Raw genomic sequence first — 26845 nt, 5'->3', positions numbered from 1 at the left:
GTGACACGTGTTATATAAAAAAAAAGCATGAAACACTACAGCTTCTAGACTCAAGAACATAGAAAAGATAACAGAGAACAAAGGAACGACGTCTAACCATAGACAAAAATACCGCATTGAATTCAATGCTAAGCATTGTCTTTTATCTATTATTAACGCGCCAAACGAAAAGTTGAACACGGCCGGTCGGAGCCAATTTAAAAATATGGTCCGTTAATGGACTAATAATTATAATTATTATCACACCCGTTAGAATGTGCTTCATAATATCGAATATCATGACATCGTTTTAACATATAAAGCATAGGTAGTTTATTGTTTTTTTATTATATAATTTAAACGGTTAACCTTATGAATAATTGTTACGGAACATTTTTTTAGAACCAAATTTTACATTTTTTTAGAACCAAATTTTTCTTAATCAAATGAATGTATTTTCAGAAAATACGACTCTTGAATGAGAGGACCGGCCATACATACTTTTTATTTCATACATTATTATTATTGTTATTGTTATCATGTATAAAAATAAAAATGTATATAAATATATAATATTATATATGAGCGTGTGTAAAAAAGGTTTTCGGCCATTGTGCAGCCACAAATCGTCTTAGAGCAATTTCGTAAACAGCTATTATGAATGAAGACGACCGTCGACCACGTGCATATAACATAATAAATGTTATCCCTCCCCTTTTTATTGAGTTTGGTATTTGTTGGCCGGGTTTCGACTTAGATGGACCGTTTCTTGACCAAACGTTTCGGTTTAGGCACTTCTAAAACGTACTCCCATAGTCGGGGGTCCTCGGACCCCCCTCTAGGTGTATTTTGGAAAACGTTTAGTTTTAGTACGCCGTTTCCGAAATTCGAGATTTGGGTAGTTTGGAGATCGATGATCAAATTCGGCGTCTTGTGTCGAGACCGTAGGAGCCATTTTCCTCCGTCTTTTGGGGCTTCGAAAGTTCAACATTAGAGTTTTTCGGATTTTTTGGTACACACACTTAGATTTTGGGCGCGGTGAGCCGTTTTTTTAGTTGGATGTTACAGAGGACTTTGCGCCGGATCGATGGATAGCAAGATCGAGGTTATTCGAATTTTGGTTCGGGAGTTATGAATTTTCGTGTGTTGTTTGTACACAAAAAATGACGTCATTATGTGGTTTTTGGATTTTCGTTTAATCATTACGAAACTTCAGATCCTAGTCTTTTGGAGTATGACGATTCAAGATCTATGGTCGAAATGCGTACGACCTTTATTTCGCCTGTAATCGGAGTAGCAAAAAGTTGAAAAACGCATTATGTGTTTTTTCGTATAACCATTATTTTTCTTATGGTATAGGCCTACGTACCGGTACGTCCATTCAGGCCCGGCTCAAGGGATAGGTGACATAGGCCCACGTCTAGGGCTGCATTTTTCCTCGACAATTTTTATGTATAAAAAAAAAATATTTGATAAAATATTTACACGTAAAGGGTGGCAAAAACTAAATTTCGCCTATGTTTGTTTAAACACTAGAGCTGGGCTCTAGTGAACACTAAACTACTAAAACCTATAATATTTATAATAAGTCATCAATCACTCTATAATATATATATATATATATATATATATAGTTAACAACACAAAATTAGAACAGCTGCACCTACATTTTGATATAGGTTATACCATTGATTATATAATAGTCTATTATATAGGTAATCAATGGTTATACTATGTATCCACAATAACATTTTACTTTTATAACATAATATATATATATATATTATAATAATTTTATTATTATTCTTATAATATTATAAGAATTCTCTAATAATATTTATTTTTATAATTCAAACATTATATATGATGTTTGAATTATAAAAATAAAAACTTTTTGGATATCTAATGAACGTATACGTAATATATATATTACCAACTATAATAGGAATTCTACTAATTACAAAATATCAATGTCTAATGGACATCCATAAAAATCTACTGTGGCTTATTTACCAGTTACTTTCTATGAATATCTAATAGATATCTACATAATGTCACAAATGTACTGGACATAAAATAGATATTTGGAATATCTAATATATATCTAATGGATGAGTTGTGTTATGTGGGTAGTATCATACAATAATTAATTTTCAATTGTACAGTTATCGACCGGGTCAAAAATGGTTAAATTAAACTACGATTTATTAAACAATAGCACTTAGGAGTATAAAACATAGATAAAAACCTATTCGCAGACCTACCAAATGTATTTATGAAATTTCATTAAAATCAGTTAAACCGTTTTAGAGGAGTATGGTCACAAACACTGTGACACGAGATTTTCATATACATAGATTATTAATTTTTATACTTCGTTATTTAATAATCCAATAACTAATATCATTGTTTGTAAAATATATATATATGTATATGTATATATAAAAAATTTAAGTACTTACCAAGAGAATTATTATTGTGTAAATATTTTCATCAAAAACTTTAGGTATAAGTGCTTGAACTGTTTATACAACTTCTCTTTATTATGAAAACTATCTGTAATTATCCTAATGCACAAACCTAACAAAACAAAAAAATGAACACTTCTCATACAGACCAATATCTTAGGCATGATGGGGGGAGGGGATTAAAGGAACTGTAGCCCACTCATTATGGTACTATAATGGAATACTAATATTTGGTAAGTGTTTTAAAACTTTGGTACTAACTAAACATTGAAGAACGGGTATTTATCTTTGGTACATAAACGTATTACTTCTACCGTGATTACTACAATCTTTTTAGTGATTATCACGTTGTGGCCATAGATAATATAAAAATATATTATTTAATTATTATTATTTATTTATTATTATTTAATAATATTATCTATGGTTGTGACGACTCTCGTCTTCTCGTCTTTGTAACACTATCGCTTCATAACCACTACAGTTTTTATTCCATGTTATGTCCAGTGATATATTGCTAAAATAAATCATGGGTATACGCCTTATTTCATGTAGTAACTATCATATGGTAGGAACCACAATTATAGATCTATAATATCTTTAATATTTTTAATTTCTTATATCTATTATATCTTTAATCATAGTAGGAACCAAAAAAACTCATTCATGAACAACACATCCTTAATTATGACTGTTTGATAACAAAAACTTGTTAAATGATAACAAAATCTGAATTTTTCATAAAAAAAAAAAAAAAAAGAAAAATAATAATAATATATCCGATATCGAATCACGTCATAAATATCACCACAAGTTAGGTTAGCCAAGGTATTATGTAGTTATTTTTCAAATTAGAAGCTATACGCTATATATGGTCGTACACCCGCGCAGTGGCGTAGCCAGGATTTTTAAATGGGGGGGGGGGCTAACCACTTTTTTGGATAAGTAAGGTAAGAGAGGATATGAGAAATCACCCTTAACCCCCCCCTACCATATACCACCAAGTTTCTAAACGTAATTCAAGCATTTTAGTATAGTTTTAAAAATATTTATGAATATATAATTTATAATAATAATAATAATTTTGGTTTCAGTGTTCAGTCACTAGTAAGCTTGCTCCCCTCTGACAGCTGCATCCTCTTAGGCGAATTTCTGGCAAATTCAATTATTTCACTTTCATCGAATTGTTCTTTTTTATTTATATTAGTCATAGCTAACCCTTTCAGTCTGTTTTCCGACATGGTGCTTCTTAAAAAAATTTTTAAGCGATTAAGTGATGAAAACGTTCTTCCGGAGTGAAAGAGATAACTGGTAACGTGGCGAATAATTGTAAAAGTATTTTAATGTTAGGTCGAAGATTGGTGCGATAAGAGAGTGAATCAAGAGCAGAATACGGTTTTGGAATAGTATTTTGACTCCATTGTTGCCTCCATATGAACAAGTCAGCTCTGATTGTATATGAGGTATCATCGTGGAGATCTTGGACATATATTTTAGCAGCTTTTATAATATTTTTATCGTCATACATATTTAAATTGGACAGAATAATTCCTTCAAGTGGCATAACATCAATAAGTCTTTGATTAAAACGAGCATCCATTGATTCTATTAAATAGTCAAGATACATTATACATATAAACACGGCCTATGGGGGGGCTATAGCCCCCTTAGCCTCCCCCTTGGCTAACTGCACCCGCGTATCATCATTTTTTTATAAGCTATACGCCATGTATAAAAATAGCGTATGGGTATACGCCGTGTACCCCCGTATACCCTCCAATACATCACTGGTTATGTCGCGGTAGTTCTACCGCTGCTGACCACCGTTAATTCATTATTATTGTAAATTAGGTATATTTTAATAAATATTATTGACACTGGAATACATTTATAAACCTGGTAATAGGCAAGGGATGAAGGGTGAACTCTCATTGCTTCACTTACCTAACCTGCCAAAAAAAAGTGTTTATCCCTTCATGTTTAGAAATCCTTGCTACGCCACTGATACGCACAAATAAGTTTATTATCAGTGTTTGGAAAATGATTCGAAAAAGTGATATCAAAACAAATTAGATGCAATCTTCAGTGCTAAGAAGTTGTACCGAATACTGAATTTGGATTCAGAGAAAACCACTCGTCAACCCACTAGGTCCACCGTATTCTTGACGAAATAGCCTTATGTCGTTTGAAAGTAAAAACTCCTGCTCGGTAGTATTTTTTAGACGTAACACAAGCTTCTGATCGGGTATGGCACACCATCTTGCTCTTCAAATTAAAAAAGTTCCTCCCAGCTCCACTCTAGACATAATTATACAAATAAATGCGTGGAAAAATATTTTAAAAGGTTTACAAAAAAAAAAAAATAAATATTTTTGGCTGTACCCGACAGTTTGTTTAGTTGTAAAAATTACGAATGTAGGTGTCGAAAATATAAAAAATGAAAAACATAAGAAATTTAATTTAAAACAAAAAAACACAGACTCGTCGCATTAATTACGTTCCGTAACGACTCGTAAAAATCATTCATAATGCTCTGATTGTATTGTGTATACCTTAGTATACACCTAATTCGTAAGTTACCAGAAGCACGGCGACACGGCAGTTATTATAATTTGCAAACGACAGAATACATTTCTGTTCGATAGTTATATTAATTAACAAACTCAACAATTAGACATATAGCGTTCTGCCAACTTTTAACCAGCCACCTCGGTATAATGGTCCGTCCCATGAGTTACACAACTATCACGCACCGACGCCGGTGTAGAAAACTATTGTCGTATTGCTTGCCGTATACAAATACAAATATACAAAATATTTATACTGTGTGCGAGACCAATATTGTTTTAAACAAAAACGGTTTGCTGTCGCAAAACGACTGAAAAAATTAATGGTATTCGCGTACGAACGAAATTTAATCCATAGGAGTTCAGGCATTTATTATTAAAAAAATTATAATTATTATAGGTTTATTAACTATTATAAATATTTATTCGTACACACAAATAAATAAGAACTAACCCGAGTATATGTAATATTGATATGTACGTAAAAATTTGCTTCAATATTTTTTTACTGGCACGCTTTGGTAGTTTTATTTTGGAAATAATGTTTCTTCTTTACGGAAACTACATAAGAGGGCATTATAATAAGTGCTCATAATATAATATTCACACTTTTGAGACTTAAGACCATAGGCGCAACTAGAGCCCAAATATTGGGGGTGCTAAATTACATAGCTCGCACAAACCCGTGGGTGGCTATGCCAACACTCCTTCCACCCCAAGTACCTTATCTCAATTTAATCATTAAATGTATCATAACAACACACATACACTAATATTTTAATTTATAAATATTAACAAGCATAAATTGTAATATACCTATTTATTTCATTATATCATTTTATTTAGGTCATACAGCTTTAAGAAATATACAAATTAAAAAAATATTATACAATATAAAACATATAATATTTATACTGGTATTATCATGCGATGACTAGTGGAATATTTTTCAAGTAATTCTGACGATTTAATTAACTAATAGTCATGAACAATTCATCTTTTTGATAAAATCATCAAATAAAAATAACTATATGAAATAAGAAAAATACTATTTTTTCACAGAATTTTTCCATTGTTAAATTTTTAACTGGGGATGCTAAATTAGAGTCTGGGGGGCTATAGCACCCCTAGTTGTGCCTATGCTTAAGACGGATTTAGACCAGTGGCGCAAATATCGGATAAGTAGGCAAAGTGAAATTTTGGGGTCCCTGATTTATCGAAGGCTCCCTATAGGAATATTATAATTATTATTAATTTATTTAATTTATTAATTATTATTAATTATTTACAATATTATAATAATGCAAGTGGTTGCTCGGCGTACAAACAATAAAATTGGTTTGTTTACCCTATATTTTGCTATAAACATCTATGTATAGCATAAAATTATATATTTCTTTTATAATTATGCTGTTATTGTTGTTATTAATATTCTATGGAGTACCTATATTAAATTTCGAGTTATTGATTTATTAATATTATAAAATTATTACCATGACTAAATAATAATAATTATAATAATATAGGTAATATTAATAAATAATAATAATAATGGAGCCAAGTATAATGTTTGAAATATCCAATTTTATTCCTAATAAACATATTTATAGAAATTCGTTATCGCGACTCGACAAGCCAAAGCCGATGAGCGGAGGAGTGGTGTCACGAGTACGGTTACTATTAGTAGTAATTAAACTTAAGCATTTTGTATATGTTTTTTTACAAAGAGCTCTTAAAATATTAATACTGATTTTACTTTAAAAGCTTATAATATTTAAAAAAAAGTTAGTTTATAGAATTATTTTGGATTTTAAATGAAATTTCAAACGATACAATGGTTTTTATTATCTTATAGGTGGGGAGGAAGCGGGGATTTTTAAGGCCATTTACGTTTTTGGTTAGGGAACCCCATCTTATATTTGACTTTGGGGCCCCCAAGTGTCTAGTCAGTGATTTGGACGTCGATTATTTTACATGATTTTCATTATAATATTATGATAAGAAATACTATATAATATAGATTTATCGAAGAACATTTCATTTAATGCCGTTTTCACGGATTATTTCGCACAAAAGTGTTTTTACGTCGAGCGTCGATAATATTAAATAATCACCAGTTACCACTAACTGCAGTAACTGTTATGTTCTTAAACGTCAAAACAGCTATTTCAGACTTTTGGAAACTCGTGCAAAACACACACTTTCACACACACGCACACTGCACGGTCTATTCAATTACGTTCAAAACAATTGTTCCAAGATAGTGATCCATCACAAAGCTTCAGCCGTCCGGACGTATTTCCATCCGCCAAATGATATCAGTGCATTCCAACTCCGGGGACCGTGCACAGCTATTGCGCACGAAGAAGAACGTATAGTTTGTTTTTCAAATAAAATCTACCGTTTCACGGGAAAAACAAATATTATTATTAATAATAATAATAACAACAATAATCGAAATAATAGTAATAATAATAATGATAATCGAAAAACTTTCGTACTTTCGATGTAGATATTACATTATTGTGTAACAGTTAATAAAGGATACCCGTATTAAATGATGAACGCGTAAAGATTGATGGATTGTTTGTTTCGATGGGACGGTAAATATTTCTACGTGCCAACTACGTTACTGCGCGTAAGAATCAAATTATACATTGCGTGAACTTTGTGTCAACGACTTAAAAAATAAACATATATACGGTACACTGGAACACAAATTATATTATAATGTGTTTGAAGAAGATCGCTATCATTTGCCTAACCAACCCTTCAACCTTAACGCGGAGTATAGGAAATATTTCCTCGTTGTAACATGCGCCAATTGTATATTATTACTAGTTATTACTTTTTACCATTTAAGTGATTAAATATGGGTGGGCGGTCTTAGAAAAATGGGGTTGCAAAGGTGTGTTTGTGTATGCGGTTAAAAGTTACATTTGTGTAATTATTATTCATCTATTTTTAGCGTTTGGTCGTTTTACAGTACGGACTAGAACAAATATTTACCATAGTTTATAAATTTACAAAAAAAAAATATTTTTATTTATTTATTTATTTTTTATACCCAAGGTTGAGCTCGAAATGGCGTAAATGTCAGATAGGTAATATTAATATTTCAAAGCTGAAAATAACATGGATTGAAGAATGCAAGAGGAGGAAAAGTAATAATAATAAGCAATGATAAAGAACAGTTTTTGGAGCAAGAAAAATTAATAAATCGAGACGAAGAGGAGCTTAAAGAGTTAAAGAGCAAGGAAATATTTTAAACAAGAAGACGGTAAAGTGTGTGCACTAAGCAAGAGTTGAACAATAAAATGATCACATTATCAATACATTTTGTTTAAATTATTCATAGATACCTACGAAGCTTTACCAAAAGTTTTAAACGGTTTACATGGAAAAAGTCGACTGAATACATATCCTTGTTAATTATCCGTTTATATATTTACTTTGCGGACATGATAAATGGACTATAAGAGATAATATACTCCAAATCTTGTATAGGATCGATTCGTTTGCATACATTTAATAAATCATTAAAACAATTTTCAACATTACTTAATATTAAGTACTTGACAATAGTTGGTTTTAAAGAAAGTAAATTAATTATATTGATAATCTCACAGTAATTAACAGTTTTCTTCATAGTTCATATAAAATATTATCAACCTTAATAAATACATCAAAATGTATACATTATATTTATACTTATTTCAATTTAAAATCAAACATGCAATTGCCTTTAGACTACCGACTGCGTTTTTTAATAACCAAAAGGTTTTGTATCAACTATTATTTATTTAAAATTGATTAATCGCTTAATTTTATAGATAAATTACTTTACAGTTCAATTTATTGTCGACTAAAACATAAATAATAATAGTAATAGTATTTTTAGAGACAATTTTAAATAACACTTTGAACACATATTTAATTTAATCAACACAACAACTATACAAATATCATGATCAATAAATTTAGAACAGATATTAGTTTTATATTTTAAAAAATAAATAAGCTACAAATAACTGTTGTTTTAAACAAATGACACATTTTTAAATCTTAAGAATAAATGTGTAATTAACATATAATGAACTACAAAAAAATTCATAAAATTTACATGGACACAAATCAAATAGAATTATAATACATTCATTATTATTAAAACTTGGCAAAAGACATTTTACATTATACAACTGATATGTACAACTCATATAAGTTTATTTCAAACAAATAATTTACTAAAGTTATATTTTATACATGTAAACAATCAAATACATATTATTGTTAATTATCCAAAAATTCTTTTTCTAAAGCAGCGCCTAACATATTCCATTCATTTAACTCATCGGGTGGATCTACACTATTTTCACTGTTATTACCCCAATCTAAACCCAATTCCTCTAAATTTCTACCTTGGCGAAATTGTTCATTTAATGTTTCATCTTCATTATCTGTTGGATCTGAATTTGTTTCTTCCGATGAACTATGTCGACGTTTGTGTCCTCTACTAGAACCTAGAACAAAACAATTATAAGATTACATAATATACAGTGGTAAATACAAATTTATAAAAATTATCAAATTATCAAGTATCTTATCAAACATATATTACAAGTTATATTATGTATAATTAATTATTTATTAATATTCATTATAATTTATATTAATAAAAATAATAATTATAAACAGCTAAATATTTGATACATGGAGCTTAGTTTTATTTTCTGACAAATACAAAATGTTACTTATTAAGAAAATATTAACAATATTATATAGGTTAATGATAAAAAAAATCTTATATAATAAATTAAATAATTAGGCATATTATGATTGAAACTATCATTATCTGATGTACAGCAGCTGAGCGATCAACATATTTCTATTGTTGTTAATTTTGTTACTTGTTACTGTCTACTTAGTGTTTAGCTATTTCCTATTATACACTATTATGGACAACTCTAACACATAAAAAATACATTTAAATTACAAAGAATTTTAAAAATTATTATTTAATTATAAAATTTTTTTTTATTATAATGATTTTATGAATAGGTTTCTCTGTAGAAGGAGATCAGAATACTACCATGGTTAATAAGCCAGACGTAAAAGACGATTAATGAGATTACGTCAGGTAAACAACCAGTGTAAAAATGTTGTCAAACTGTATGAAGAGTCCAAATCAAAACTTGGGCGGCTTGTCCATCTCAGATGTGTGCGGGACAACATGTGAAAGGAAATATCATAGTTAGAGGGGGCCTAAACGATGAAGTGTATGATATGGACAGCCAGTGTGGTAGCTGTTTCACCAGTTATGTGTTCAGGTATACCAAACACGGAAAATGTCAACGATGTAGGGTCATCACATTACCATTGCGCCCGAATTAAATCTGCGTTTAGATATGAGAGATAGGTATAAAGTGAAAATAGGCACGTGGAATGTTAACATAATATTTAACGGCAGAAGTAGAGAATTAGCAAAAGTATTGAAAAGGAGGAAAGTTAATTTTTGTTGTGTTAAGGAAATTAAGAGGAAAGGAGAAAAAGTAAAGAAATAGGAGAGGGTTATAAAGTAATATATTCAGGTACGACTAGTACTAGGAATGGGGTTAAAGTAATACTGGATGAGGAAATGAAAAGTAAGTTAGTTGATGTAGAAAGAAAAAGTGATAGAATTACTACGGTAAAATGGGTATTTGAGGAAAAAGTATTAAACGTTATAGGTGTGTATGCACCACAAGTAGGATGTGAAGAAAAGGAAAAGGAAGATTTTACCGAGAGATTGATGGGGTGATCCTAGGAATACCAGGAAATAAAGATACTATTATTGGTGGTGATATGAATAAACGTGTAGATAGTGAGATGGTAAAGTATGAAAGAGGAGTTCATGGAGGATATAGCGAGAGTAATGATGCTAGAATTTTCGATTTTGCATCATTGTATGAGCTTGCAATAATCAATACATATTTTAGGAAAATAGAAGAGCATTATATAACATATAAGAGTGAAAGAAATAGGTCGCAGATTGATTATTTTATATAGAAAAAAGACAGCATAAAAAAAGTAAAAGATAGTAAAATAATTCCTAGAGAATGTAGTAACACAACATAGGTTGATGATAATGGAGGTATGGTGTTGTGGAAAGAAGGTGAGTATAATAAGTATAAAAAGGAAAACCGGAAAGGAGTTGAAAATTTGATGGTGTAAATTAATAGGAAACAAAGAAAAGGCGTTCATAAAGAAAGTAAAAGAAAAAGCTGTGAGGAATGTTGAGGGAAATATAAATGAGGTTTGGAAAATAATGGCAACTTGTGTTAAGAATATAGCAAAAGAGATTATTAGTGAAACCAATAGTAATATGCCAAAAAACAAGGAAATGTGGTGGTGGGATGAGGAGATCCAGAGTAGTATCAAGTAAGAAATAGCAATTTAAGTTATGGCATAAAAGCAAGAGAAAAGAATGGATAGAACAAGGCGTATTTGAGGGGGGAGCGCAGGGGGCATTCGCTCCTCCCATGGCTTATATTTTTTTTGAATATAATACATTGATTTATTTAAAAAATGTAATGTGTAAATAATTAAAAATATAAATTACTAGTCTATCATTAAGTAAAATTTTTTTTTACCACATATTTACTAGTTAATCATTTTTTGGTGCATTTATGCATATTGTATATTTTTGTATTTATTAGAGCTATATAAGTCCTTAATAATTTTACTTGCCTATTTTTTTTTTTTACAACATAATATCTGGTATTTTTTGTTGTGCATAGGTATTTAATCATTCTTTTTAGCACAAATGCATGCATATTTATATTATTTTATTTGTGTAATTAACCATTTATATATAAATTGTAACATTTAAACCTAAACAAATTAAATCTATCATTTAAATTTTAAAAAAAGTAACCTACATCAAATGTCAGATGTGTTGATACTATCTAAATTAGTACTTAATTAAGATTCATAAATTTTCTCTACTTGTTAAATGGTTTTGCATATTAACAAAATCATTTTATTATCATAAAACAATTTAACAATTCAGATTAATTTGTCATAAATTAACAAATTTGCTACAATTTCTATATTTATTTGCTCAAAAACTATTTGAAACTCATAAGAAAAGAAACATCACCATTTGAAATATTTCAGAAATCAGTTTTTCATTTCAGAAATCCTGTCTAATAATGACACAGAAATAGATAAACATTTTCATCAGTCAATTATACTATAACTAATACTTTTTTTACTATCAAATTTTTAGTATATTGAGTCATAAATGGTTATAATTAGGGCTGGAAATTTAATGCTCTAAAAATAGTAAAAAATGCTCTAAAAAATAAGCAAAAATGCTTTAAAAATTATAAAAAAATGTTCTAGAAAAATACATTAAAAATTTATTTACTATAGTTTAAAAAAGATATTATAAAAATCATATTACCAAATTAATTATATTTATTTAACATAATCACAATAAAATATAAATCTTTTTATTTAAAATTTACATTTTATTTAATTTTATTAAATTTGATTGTAGTTGGACTCTTGCAAATAAAAAAATTTCTTTCAAATATTTTAATTTTGTTCTGATTTTTATCAAATTTATTAATATTTATTAGTTTATCAATTAAGTACCTATATTACACGTACAAGTTTTAAACGAACAAACGCCAAAATGTGTGATTAAATACCTTAATATTTAAGAATTAGAATAGATAAATTCTGGAAAATGCTCTAAAAACTTGAAAATTGCCATAAAAATAGTAAAATATGTATATACTAAAAATGCATATAGAGTTAAATTCATCATAAAATGCAAATAAAAACTACATTAAAGTAATCAGTATCATTTGAAACACATTGTCTACTAAGGACCTACGTATTGAGACATTTTTAAAAAAAGATGCTTTTGCATCAAAATCCCAGCCCTAGTTATAAGATTTCATATTAAATCATAGAAAAAATAATGAAATAAATAAAATTAACCTCCCATACAGAGATGAAATCAATTATGATACTCTAGAACCTATATGCTTTTCTTTTCTTCCAAAACTTAATAATGTTAATTGATTCTATGAATTAGCATCATATTTTGTCATCAAATTGTTAAGTAAATTAATTAAACTTAATGTTTAAGAACCTTGAAATTAAAATGTTTACTTTTTTTTTTGCTTTTTTTTTTGCTATTGTAAAAAAAGAGATAAATTTCACTACAACCTACTAAAAAAAATATAATTATTCTATTATGTACTACAAGTAAAAAATTTAAACAATACAACTCTTACCAGCTAAAGATTCTTCAGAACTTGAATTGCCATCTTTATCTTTTTTTGAAGTTTCATCTGCATTATTTTCATCATCACCATCACAACTGTCTTCATCATCAGTCATGTCTTCTACTTCTCCAGCCATACGTTTAATGTCTTCATCAGTAAAAGAAAGTAATGGGTTAAGTGTATCTGAGAATTTATTCTGTTCTTTAATACTAGAATTCAAGTTATTGGATATTGGAGATGGGGGTGAATGTTCTGGACTACTACAATGTGCAGGTGGATCACGATTAGAAGAATCACCACAACCAGATCGAAGAGGAAATAACTTTTCCTCGACATGTTCCCAACGTTCGGCACAAAGCCACAACCATTCAGGAGTCACTGTTATTATATCAGGACGTTTACGAGCTGCAATAGCTTTAAGCGTTCCTTGCCTAACAGCAACTAAATGAGTTGTATCTGGTTCAATATTCTCTGTAACTTCTGAGCCTAATAACCGAGCAACTTTATAAGCTCGACTTTCAGTTAGTGGTACAGGAGTAGGTACTAAACCGCTAAACACCAATTTTTTGCCAGCTAATATTTTAGAACGGTATGTTGGTATAATACGTTTCATATCAGGAACTTCAACATCATTTCCATATAATTTACATTTTTGATCATATTCTGCAAAATATTCCTTGTGCAATTTCTTTAAAATATCTTCTAAATACAATAAATAATCATCTTCTTCCTCGACTTCTATTTGTTTATCAATTTCATTTTCTTTAACTACCACATCTTTTTTAACTTTTTTTTCATTATCAGGTGAATCATCATCAGACAAGACTTCTCCATCTTCTATTTGAACATTATCATTAATTTTGTTCTTTTTTTTTACAGTTATACCTGTTTTAATTAGAATTCAATAATTATTATTTACTACAAAAAGCAATATTAAACAAAATTTAGTAAATGTAAAAATATTTTTTTTTATAAGTAAAAAACAAAAGAAAATTTACCTTGAACCAAGTGAGTAAAATCTATTTTATTGTCTTGTTGAGAAGAATCATCACAATTTTTTTGTAAATTAGGTGGAGCATTGATATCACCAGTATGTTGAAAAAAATGATATGGCTTGACATGTATTAAATTTAATGCATACTCCCAAACATCTTCACGGTCATCGATAATACAAACCATATTATCACCACATGGGAATAAGCCCCTAAAATAAACATATTAATATTATTTTAAATAAAACAAATTAAAACGATTAAAATTAAAACTTAAAATAATAATTTAAAATTATGTATTAATACAAAAAAGAATACAATTAATTTTATATTTTTAATATTTTAGATTAAAAACAGTAAAGTTAAAAAGTAAAACTTGAAGTAAAGTTTTCAATAGAACGTAAAACCAGAAGAAAAAAAATTAGATAAACAAGGTTAGGTTAGGTTTTTATATTTTTAAAAATTAACGGTTGATTAATATTAAACAATTATTATACAATAATATGTTATTATTATATTTGCACAATAACTATACAATATACAACTATTAAAGTATGACTAATTCAAATTTAGGATATTCATAAAAATAAAGACATATACCTAATATTTTAATTTTTATCGATAACAGATTTGCATCTAAAAACAATTACAATGATAATAAAGTAAGAATTAAATATACTTATTGCTTTTATTATTAAAGTGATTAAAAAGAAAAAAGAATAGAAAAAAATATTCAAAATTATATAATAGTTTTGAGTTATTTTAATTAGTCAAAGTAATAAATATTTATTGACATAAGAACCAATTATAAAAAATTTAAAAAAATATTAACATACTTGAGATTTCCTGTTTTACTATTTGGATTGAAACACTCATCTCTAGATAAAACTCTATGAGAAAAAAGTTTTCCTTTTGGATCCAATATATGAGTTATAGTATGGGCATAGTTTCGTGCACCAAAAGTACATATATGGAGTTCATACAACTCACTTATAGAAGACAAAAATTTATATGTACCTGGTCTAAGTCTAGTATGATACCAAGGTGAATTAGGTCCATACAGTTGAAAATGGTAAACATCCTATAAAAATAAAATATGCATAAATATTTTGAAATTTACATAAACACTTGAAAAACCATACTTTGATATTATTAGGTATATTATCATTTGTCGTGTGTATGATTGTTTGATCTAAATCTACTAGTAACACTAGTTTTCTATCACTTAGCAATCGTTTTTCATCAGCTTTTCCCAATAAAAATGCACTCTACACCATTTATACCATAAATCAAAATTAATATTAATTCTTATATTTTAAGAGAAAATAATACTTACCTGTTCACTGACTTTCAGATCGGGCACACTGTGTATCATAGAAACTGATGCAGTTGGTTTAGATGCATTATCGATTCTTAAATCAGCACCACAATCTGCACACAAATCACTGACTACAGTACTGTGGCTGCATCCCGGTTCTAATTCAAACACTGGGCTTCTAAAATAAGTAATGAATATTAACAAATCAATTATATGTCAATAATTGTAATAAAAATGTATGATTTTTAAGAAAAACAATAAATAAGTAAACTACAATTTTTTTTAAAAGTTATCATACCCAACTGGAATTTCTTGACCTTCGTGTATTAAAATTTTTTTAACAACACCAATATGATTAGTGCGAAAACTCTTTCGATCTTTTTCTCCGTCCTCCTGATAAAGAAGCACAACAACGGTACTGTTGACCAAAGTACCTTCTTTCACTCGCCATTTTACAAGTGTTGCCTTTTTATCGGTTGTTGGCAAATTTACAAAGATAGTCTCTGAATTGGTCTCCATGAATTTGTCACATTCAAACACTATAAAACAAACATGTCTAAATGAAACAATTGATAGCGATCGATCGAAAATGAACGTGTAGTCGATAAAAATATAAATTGAAATAAGATACACATACAGTGATCTAAGATAACACGTTGATAAATTTTCAGATCAGAATCATTTACGTTTTTTAGAGCATACAAATATTGAACAATTTCAAATAAACTAAAAACAAGATTTAACAGTTATGATAAGCGTTGGAAAATTCAAATGTGTAATCGTAAAGCAATGAAAATATTGTTTTGTATCAATCCCACTCCCGAGCCCGTTCGTGATAATAGTAACACACGTAGTGGTATTTTGATACACAGCAGAACATAAAAAATACAATAAAATGACAACGATGCTCACCATTGTAAAAACATTATACATCGACCAATTCGTATGCATTCGCATGGTTTATATGATCCACCTTGTAGAATTCGATCTCTTGTTTTTATTTGAAATCGGTATGAATTACAATCAAATAAATAATAGATTATTATAAACTTTAGGATTTGTTATTTTTCTCCATTTTTTTTTTTATATTTTTTTATTGCACAATATGTAAATCAATATCATTAATACGAATGAAAAATACAATTTTAAATGTACATACCTATTTGCTGTAATGTTTATGACAAAGACAAAATAAAAAATATAAAATAAATGTATGAACACAACTAGATGAATCGCTAAATGCAGAAAGGACACATGTCCAAGTTTTACATTTTTTCAGGAAACACAAAAAACTTAATATATTTGAAAAAAATTGAATTACAAATTGTATGTTATAGAATAATATAGTTAAAGACATGGTATACATATTTCTACAATCACTTAAAGAAATATAATCTAACTGTAGGTATCTGAAGGACTTTAAGGTTGTGGACATGTGCCGTTTATGCTTCAAATTACCATTTATATTTCGAAAATAACCGTTTTCTTATAAATAAGTAGCTTTAATATGCATAAAAGTTAAATTGACATGATTAAATAATATACAGTAGATTATATACTAATATTGAGTCAAAAATATTTGATATATTTTTAATAATTAGAAATTTAATTATATAAATATTTATGTTCTATTTTGCCTTGCTTGAGGTTAGTAACAGTCTTAGTTTGTAACGAAAATATATAATTCCAAAATGATTGCAATGCTGGCTCCGGAATATATTTCGCTAGTTGCTTCAAATCTTTCATTTTGCTTTCAAGAATTGGTAAGCTTGAAGTATAAACTAGTGTTTTTGGGAGTTGTATGGGCATTGCATTGTTTTTTCTCAATTTGAAATGGTTTGATATTATTCCGTCAATAAATTCACTTGCCTCAATTATTCCACATTTTTCCGATACACATTCAAAATAATGGTACTTAGAAATTAAAAATTTTTCTATTGTACGACGTTGTTTCAATGTTTTATTACGGCTTAAACATTCTAATGCGTTAGTATTTTTATTATAAGATTGTGGAAACCACATTTGATAGTCATAAATCATACTTTTATCAACTAGAAACACTGAAAATTTTTCTGGGTTTCTTGATGATTTTAAAATAAGTTCTATACAGTCTTCTAAAGTGTATAGACGATCCACTCTGTTCAGTTGTTTTTTTATCAATGCAAAGTCACGATCACACGGCAAAAACGAGTGTCCTCTTTGTGGAAAAAATACCTGAACTTTTTTTAATTTTTTAATTTCAACTAGAGCCATAATCATTCTGAGTAATGCATGGTTTTTGTTTTGCCCAGCACAATTGTCACAAAACAAATGCAATTCCTCAACATTATCATCAACAAAATTATTAATATAGTGAACCAAAAAAGAGCATACATCATTTGGCGTTTTTCTTGCTGTTGCCTCATGATAAACATAACAAAATAAATTATTCGTATTTAAATTATGAATACCAAAAGTATTGACAGATAATTGACGATAATAATATACTTCCTGCACCGGTATTTTAGGTAAGTCAACTACAGCCATAAAATCAAAGCAAAGACCTAACACTTTTTTATTCTGTTGAGAAATCTCTATTGTTTTTTTAATATTATTATAAAATTTTTTGCTTCTACGTTTATGAACTAGTAATTCCGCAGCAGCAACTCTTTTTGCAACATCATTTAAATCTTTACTCATTATTTTTGTATTTAATTCTTCGCATTTTGAACAAGCATCTTTGACTGAAGCACCAAAGCTTAATGAAAAATTATTCTTAAAATACTCCCAATAATATTGATATTTTATTTTCCCTTCTAATTCTGGATACTTTTCTAAAAACATTGTGTGCATAGTTTTAACACTTAATTTAGGGTTCAGATAATTTTTCAATCGTGTTGTGTAATGAGTATCTTTAGTTGGAAAACTCAGTATATGTTCATGTATTTTTTGACAATACTCATATGGCATAGTATTAGCACTAATATTTTTGCTTCTCATATCAACTGGGGTAATAATATTTTCTAACAAATCGACCAGCCGTCTAATTTTTTTAATAGAAATATTATAAACGTTAATGAAAGCTTTCTTACATACTTGAATACGCTGTCCATCTACTATTAAAAAATACTGAACACTTTTGGATTTCGGTTTTTCTTTTCCTTCTTCTGTTTCTATTCGTTTTCGTTTTCTTGTAATTTCTTTTATTTCTATTGTTCGTTGAAGATGAAGGTCTTGTTCATTTTTAGAATGCATTTCATAAAACATTTTCATTGTATTTTCAAGTTTTTCTTGTTGAATGTCTTTGAGACATTTTTTTGAACAACTTTAAATCGAAAATATTATTGTAAAAATATAAAAGCTACTACTTATTAATAACGAATAAAACAAACTAAATATTATATAATTACCATTCTTTAAGTATTAATGAAGGATCATTCTTTGTAGCAACTATTTTTCCAATCCAGTTTGTATGTTTTTTCCCTTCGATTTTTGCTTGCTTAATAATATTTCTTTTATATTTATCACTGTTAGAAACACCTTTTTTTCTTTTGAGAGGACTAACACATTCGTCGCCTGAACTCATATTTTAAAGTTATACACGTTATGATCGTACAAGATCGTACCAGTACAATATTTATTTTATTCACTGATAATCATTTTATTTTATAATTAGGTAAAGCAACGTTTTCCCATTATAATCTTTATTTACTGATAAACAATTATAAAAAATTAAATTTATAAATAGAACAATATTTCATGTCATACAATAAAGTAATTTCACGAAGTTTAGGCCTGATAATATTACTAAAGTATAATTTTGATGCAAAAAGGTTACATGTCCAGGACATGTGCCTTTTCTGCAATTAACGAAATTTTAAATTATTTTTAACGGGGATCTATTTAATAGGATATGTGCCTTGTCTGCACAAAACCATGTATTTATCAATATTAAATTGGATTATGCAATAAAGTGATTTTTGTAAAATATTGGACATGTGCCCTTTCTGCATTTAGCGATTCAGATAAGACTTAACCAGCAAAGTTTTTCGAACATAATTTAATACTCGTAAATAGCGGAAAATTAATTTTTAAAAATTTTAGAATTTTCCTTAAAGCTATAGTATTTCATATTCCGAACAATGTAATTACTAACCGTAAGCTGTAAAGTAATAGCAATTGTCAATTGGTACGTTTTGATGTGTAATCGTATTTTATTGTGATATTGTTGCGATGCACTGTTGTTGAATTTTCTAATAAGCATTAGTAAAAATCAAATACCCAACAATTAATATTCAATTTTTTTCAGTAAAAATAAAAATATTAATTATGTTTTTAGCAACTTTAATTTAATATATCAGAAAAACAAATTAAATTATCGACAATACGATTACATTAGAAACTGTTTAAGATTAAATAAACAGTCTTTTAGTTTTTAATTATAATATTAAGTGCTCAAATTCTCAAAATCATATACTATAATATATATGAAAATATATGGTTTTTTAGGGTTGTTTATATGTCTTTGTTATAAAAAGGGGGTAGTTTTTTTTATTTTCTCGGTAGAAACTCCTAACCCAGTCCCGGCCCTGTACCTACGTTATAGGTTCGGAGAAGAAAAAAATTATTGGTTGTTATATAATTAATAAAATATATTTTGAAATCGTATAAATAACAAAGATAGATTATCAAAATGAAAATCATAATTTCTTTTATTTAATCGCCAGATTTACAACTTATTATTTTGTTAAATGGTAAATGCAGTCTTCGTTCAACGTTTGCACCATAGACAAAGCGCACCATGCATAATAGAACCAAGCATTTTTGTTAACAATTTATAATTCAACCAGTCCAGACTGTCTATGAAATCAAAAATTTGTAAAAGTACATTTAATTTTTTTCCTAATAAATTCATAATTTTTTCAAGTTAAATTTTTTGATTTTTCGTGCTATTTGTAGCGCATATTTTAGAATTTTTAAGTGCATAAAAAGTATCATTTTTAGTGCTACAAATTCTGAGCCCTGCTTATGACAAATACGGCATCAACGACGAGTAGTACGGCGAGTTGTATGAATGTGTGATATATCGCCAAGCCCGGATTATGATAATTTGAAGATCGGGGCCAAACATTTTTAGGGGTCCATAGCTATAATCAAAATATTGAAAACCCACACATAAATATATTTTAGAGATAAAAAAAATTATATTCTAATTTATAAATTTATTTCTTGCTTTTTTTAATACAAAAAAATAAAAATGTTATTTATATAAATAATTTTTTCTTTCTTTTTGGGAAACAAACCCTTTAATTATATCATTGGTATAATTACCTCTCAAACATTTCTCTCTGAACACAAAACCATAAACCTAGGTACATACTATTTTATTTTTGTTTTTTATAAGAACTAAAAAAGATTTAAAAAAACGAAAATAATCTACTAACCTACTATAGTGGGCCCGGGGCCATGGCCTCCTCTGCTCACCCCTCCTTATTCCTTGGTCGCGTATTACGAGTTCGTACAACTGGCAATGCTCCACTTGAGTGGGGACGCAGGGGGACGGAGTACCCCAATTAATTTTCAGAAATTTTAGCGTCCCCCTACTATTATTACGCTATAATCATAACGCTCAGCCAGTTTTGAGGACGTTCTTTTTTTTTTAAAGTAAATAGAGTTCCCCTTCTTTAATTTTGCCAAGTCGAGCACTGACAACTGGTGTACGATTATTTGTACCATGTATAGCACGCTTTAAAAACTGATCTATATAGGTAATTAAAATATATATGTATACACATACATAAATACATATCTGAGGCTTTATATAAACTTAATACTTATTATTATTAATTATTACTTATCCTTAGTTCTTAGTTCGCATAATTTCGGTTTTTGTTTTTACCGCGTATTCGTGTCTCTTCAACGCGATTGGTCCAAACAAGTCAATATTTCCTGTGATTCGTTATAACGCACGCGATTCGCCACACCGTCTTATCATCGACGCACATTTTATCCGTTTCAAAAACAATTGTTCAAAATTTCATATTATCTTCTTTAGGATAGAATTGTTTTCATTGTATGCTTATGTATCGATTGGAATTGTTTTAATACAGTTACGTGTAGAATTGTTCTAATCTATCATGGAAGTGGATGAAGACATTAGTGTAATAGAATCGAGTAAGTCTATAAAGTGTATAGTATAAATATTACGCTATAACTTGATATATTTTATGTTAAATCTACGAACAACTTTGATAATTGTTATATATTATATTTATGTATTTTGGTGAAATTAATTTTGGTACATTTTTATAATGGGATATCCATATTGCAATCGGTGGCGTATCCAGGATTCATTTAACGGGGATGTTTTAAAATTTAATAAACTTACAGTAAGTAGGTGGCTCTGCCCCCTCCCGTACTACATCAATAGATACCATGTATTTATATAAATTATTATATAAATGAAAATGATTATATTAAGACGGTATAAGTAAAATCTACAAGTTGTATACAACGTTTATTCAAATTATACTGTAAGTTTGCAATTTGGTAAAATACGATAAAATACTATTAGTGGGGGTGTTTTAACACCCATATCACTCCTCCCTTAAATATGCCCTTGATTGCAATTACTATTTATTAATTAGAAGGATGTTTTGTGAATTCATATATATTATTAATATTATGTGTAAATATTATCATGGCTAAATCAAATTCTAAAATAGCCCCAGAAGTTTTAGTTGTAAAGCACCAAATTACCAAATAATAAGTGGATATGTTAACACTTTTTATTCATTATATAATAAATGTAATAAAAACTACAATTTGACTTTGGTTATACATAACTCCATTTCCCATATGGATTATTTGTGTATATTAGTGATAAACACTTTCTATTCCTATTTATCGGAGTACATTGTATTTATAATAGCAAACATACAGTCTACAAATTACAATAACAAGACAATATATGATGCTGAATGCTATATACAATTAAATTCAAAGTTTTAATTTTTTATTTTCAATTTAAATTAAAAATTCAATGTTTTTAAATTATTTAAATTATATAACTCAACAAGACACAGAAATTATTTTGAAACCTTAAATTTTATTTATAAAAATAATCTACAAGATATTTATCCTAATTTTTAATAGCATATTAAATATTTTTAACCTCACCTGTGGCAGTACCATATTGCAAACAAAGTTTTAGGTAGTTAAAACTAATCAAATCCTATCTTAGATTTTCAACCAATCAAAACAAACTCAATCATCTTTCAATTATTTTAATCCAAAATCAAGTGTCCAAAAATGTTGATTATGACGATATAAACAATTTTGCGCCAAAAAAATCAAAATTAAATGATAATTTGTTATATGTACTCAATTTAATTAAAATACTATTAGTCAATAGCCAATTTATTAAAAATTATTTTTATATCTGAGCTAACTTAGTTGGTAAGCCTATTCTCAATTTTTTAGAATTTTCTAAAATTAATTTAAATAACTATGTTAAACATTTTATATTGTAAAATGTACATGTCAAGCAATAATTTTTATTTTAAAAATGTTATTTAATACATATTTTTCTTAATCAAGAATTTATGTTTCTTTTGTCTTTTTCCATTTTTTGAGAGCAATTGGAACAAAAGTAGAACAATAAAGGGGACTGAATTATGAGAAAGCACTAATTTTATAATTTTCCCCGGGTAAAAAATATGCTGAACTTGACCCTGTGTATTATTATATGCATATACATTTTATATTTCATTAAATTAAATTAATTTTTTTTTTATCTTATTTTATGTACTTACTATTTTCATTATTTTTGTTTAGATGTATCAGAAGATTGCCCTGAGGCATTTGGAGATATATCATGTATCACTACAGGTAAGCTACTATCAGGGCTATTATTACGGCTTTTTATTTATAATTTATATTATGGATTTGTTTACTATAGTAAATTGATAATTTTGAATTAATTATCAATTTTAAAAAATATTCTATCATTCTTGCGCAAAATGATTTACTAATTTAACTAGTGTAACTAATTTTTTAATTTTATTATTGTAGATGGAAATCATGTGATAAAAGAAATTGGTTCTGATGTATCTGACCAGGAAGGCTTGTATTTTTTATATTAATTAAGTATCTAAACCTTAATTTTTTATTAACTAATTAAAACTACATATTTTTTCTACAAAAAATAAATTAGATTGTTATTTAATTATTGATAAATAATTAATTTAAAAATTTAAGCATATAACCAAAATATTTAAAAATATTAATTTATCTAATTAGTTGACTATAAATTTTATTAAATCATTAAATATCAGTCTTCAAAAACTAAAGAATAAATTAAATTCATAAACATTTTATACATACACATAACAATGGCATTAATTTATATTAATGATACTTCATGAATTATTTTATTTTATAAAATGTTTTCTATAATACTTCTTATTTAATAATAAATTATAACAATACTGGATTTTAAAGTATGCTAAATTTAAAGAAATTTTGTTTGGAATTTATTTGGGATTTCAATAATTATTTGATGTATTCTTAAACATTTGATTAAATTAATTTGATTGATTTAATTGATTTAAATTTAAATTGATTAATATTGAATATTATAGTTTTGAACATAGCAAAATTAATAGTAAGAAAAAATAATATATTCTTTAATACGATTATAATTTTACCATGGCTTAATTCACTAATATATACTTAAATAGTATCAGAATATAAAAAAAAGTATTACATTTATTTAAGACTGTTAAAAATATAAATATAGTAAAGAAATTAATTATTCATTGTATATAAGTTTTTAAGAATTAAAATGACTAAACAAAAATCCATATTTATTTATAGCAAAGTTTTTAGAAAAATATCTGAGTATTTACTAACTATACATAAAAATTTGGCAATAATGTAAAGAAAATAGTTATATAAGGCTATTAAATACTAAAAATAATGTTAGTTAAAAAAAATGTCATATTATTTATATTCTTTATTTTAAATAAAATTTGTATTAAACCATTTTATTTTTAATTTCTTATGAAATAAAGAATATTTAACATAATGTCATAATTAATATTTTACTTACCATTGCAGTCTCAATATTAGCATCATCTAAAGATTATACATCTTATAATACAACTGATCTTATGGAAATATCTGATGTACTCGGTAAGCTACTAATATTGATTAAATATTATTCTAATAATATTATAAGATTTGATTTATTGAAGTGAAATATATATATACTTCCTAATGTTAAAAGATGCAGGATTTTATTAAATGATATTTTAACTATCTTAAGAAAATAACGCTTATTAATTGTATCATCCTTATACCTAATACCTCAACAAAACTATAAATTACCTATGATTTATGTGTAATTACTGAGATATATAATTTATTTTAGGCCTTGTTGGTAAAAAATGGTCAATATATCGTGTATCTCCATTGTGGAATTTACAATTTAAAGCAAAATATTTAAAATCCATTTCCGAGCAGTTGAAAGATTATATAACCTCAAATTTAAAAAAACATAAACAAGTCCACTCATTTTCAAACATTTCTGTGGAAATCGAAGCAAAAGAAGTTCATGATGAATGTATAGCATTAAAGGTGATAAAATAATATAATTGTTGCAAAACTCTAAAAAATTGGTTTTTCTAACAATTGCAATTAATGAAAAATTAGATTATTTAACATTCTTTCAATATTTTCTTTATAGTTTAAAACAAATGAAAATAACTTAAAACTAAAACATTTTAATGTAATGATGAAAGCAAATAAATTATTCAATGAAATAGATTAATATTACTAAAAAAAATAAATATGTTTTGTACCATATATTTCATTAATCTACATAAATTTTTAAAAAAAATTTTTGATTTATAAAAAATATTAATTTCAATCTTAATTTCTTTGGTAAGTTTGTTATATTTTACAATTTTAAGATAAAATTTAACATACACCAATCGTTGATTATGAACTTGAATAACAATATTTTTTACAGATTCAAGTCATTTATCTAGAATCAAATATTCTTCTTTATACTGGTGTATTATTAAAATCACCAAATTATAGTGAAAAATATAATATGACTAAACTCTCAGAAATGCCTGTATTAATGGTTCAAGGAAATACTTCATTTATATTAGCTGTACATGAGTGGTTAGCTGAACATTTTGATTGCATAATTCGGCCATATGAATTTGCCAATTATCAAGTTCTGTGGCTCATTGCTATATCAATGGCCGATGCAGGAACCTCATACAATAATACTGTTTCATACCATTATCTCTTTAAATATGAACTGTCAAAAGGTAAAATGGATGTAAAATGTTCTGTTGAATCAGAGTTCCTTCGTTCAACTTTATCCAAGTTAGTAATTAAAAATTATAGAAATGTATCACAATATTTTTTTTTATTCAAATCAATATAAGATTATGTTTGTAAAATAAATACAAAAACTGAACTATTTTAATTATATTTCCATAATATTTAAAATATATATATATATATATAATGTTACAAAATTTAAATTCACAGAATATCTTTAATTCAATCATTAACTTCGGAAGAAAATTCGTTCCATTATTCACATTTAATTAAAATTCATGCTGAAATTGAAGATCATTTTAAAATGACAAGTGGAATAAATGTCTCAAAATTAAAATTAATTGCATTTGAAGCTCCAAAAGTTGTGTCGATTAATGTTTCTGGAAAAGTAAGTTAATTTATTTATTAAATTAATACTAACTCATTCTTTAAAAATTTATTTTAGATTCGCGCAGAGTCATCCACTTTAATGGATTTGATAATGAATTACATTATGGAACTTGTAAACAAATCTTTGTAACATCGTTTTTTCTTCTATATTTTTTATGTTGTTATCATTTTACTTGGTAAATAAATAGATTTTTTTTTTTTTATGAATATTTATAAATTATATTTTACTATGTATATTAAATTAAAATATTCATAATAGAATTTATATACTTCTTATACAACAAAAATGTCTGCATTATGTAAATTTTCTACCCTACTAATGCTGCTATGAACAATTTATTATTTTATAGTAGTTGAAATGCACTATTTCATCTTACCACTCTTACAGTTAAAATGATTACGGTGTTGGTATTTTATAAAACTTCTCTGTTAAATAGTTACTTTTAATAATACATTTTTTCATATCTATTTAATTTTTATATATTTTCATTAAACCATTAATAAGAGACATTAA

At 27.1% G+C, this 26845-nt stretch overlaps 3 protein-coding genes across 6 annotated transcripts; 1 reads left to right on the top strand and 2 right to left on the bottom strand.

The window, feature by feature from the left end:
• Positions 1-9137: 9137 nt before the first annotated feature.
• On the bottom strand, positions 9138-16436 carry LOC112684265 (RNA polymerase II subunit A C-terminal domain phosphatase). 2 transcript variants are annotated; one of them, XM_025555692.1, is made up of 8 exons: positions 16241-16436; positions 15902-16159; positions 15622-15781; positions 15428-15553; positions 15122-15366; positions 14292-14497; positions 13303-14178; positions 9138-9534 (listed from the first exon to the last, which is right to left on the bottom strand). In XM_025555692.1, the coding sequence occupies exons 2-8, from the start codon at positions 16120-16122 to the stop codon at positions 9305-9307; spliced, it is 2064 nt and encodes a 687-aa protein (XP_025411477.1). In that variant the 5' UTR covers positions 16123-16159; positions 16241-16436; the 3' UTR covers positions 9138-9304. The 2 variants fall into 2 exon arrangements, with proteins under 2 accessions (XP_025411477.1, XP_025411476.1); XM_025555691.1 differs by having other exon boundaries at positions 15902-16142; positions 16241-16435.
• A 788-nt stretch (positions 16437-17224) lies between these two features.
• LOC112684261 lies at positions 17225-19168 on the bottom strand. The gene is given in 3 exon segments (XM_025555687.1): positions 17225-17257; positions 17260-18907; positions 18993-19168. Coding segments are annotated over 3 exon segments (1857 nt in total).
• A 2402-nt stretch (positions 19169-21570) lies between these two features.
• On the top strand, positions 21571-26534 carry LOC112684254. 3 transcript variants are annotated; one of them, XM_025555672.1, is made up of 8 exons: positions 21571-21756; positions 23419-23472; positions 23656-23706; positions 24703-24777; positions 25016-25221; positions 25616-25983; positions 26152-26329; positions 26387-26534. In XM_025555672.1, exons 1-8 carry the CDS (start codon positions 21720-21722, stop codon positions 26459-26461), a joined length of 1044 nt encoding a protein of 347 aa, XP_025411457.1. In that variant the 5' UTR covers positions 21571-21719; the 3' UTR covers positions 26462-26534. The 3 variants fall into 3 exon arrangements, with proteins under 3 accessions (XP_025411457.1, XP_025411459.1, XP_025411458.1); XM_025555674.1 differs by lacking the exons at positions 21571-21756; positions 23419-23472 and having other exon boundaries at positions 23657-23726; XM_025555673.1 differs by lacking the exons at positions 21571-21756; positions 23419-23472 and having other exon boundaries at positions 23657-23730.
• The last annotated feature ends 311 nt before the right edge of the window (positions 26535-26845 follow it).

This window comes from Sipha flava, unplaced genomic scaffold (genome assembly GCF_003268045.1).
Source record: "Sipha flava isolate LNK unplaced genomic scaffold, YSA_version1 247_pilon_pilon, whole genome shotgun sequence".
Taxonomy (NCBI): domain Eukaryota; kingdom Metazoa; phylum Arthropoda; class Insecta; order Hemiptera; family Aphididae; genus Sipha; species Sipha flava.
Note: the sequence above shows the minus strand (reverse complement) of the source record. Positions and strands in the feature narration are given on the sequence as shown.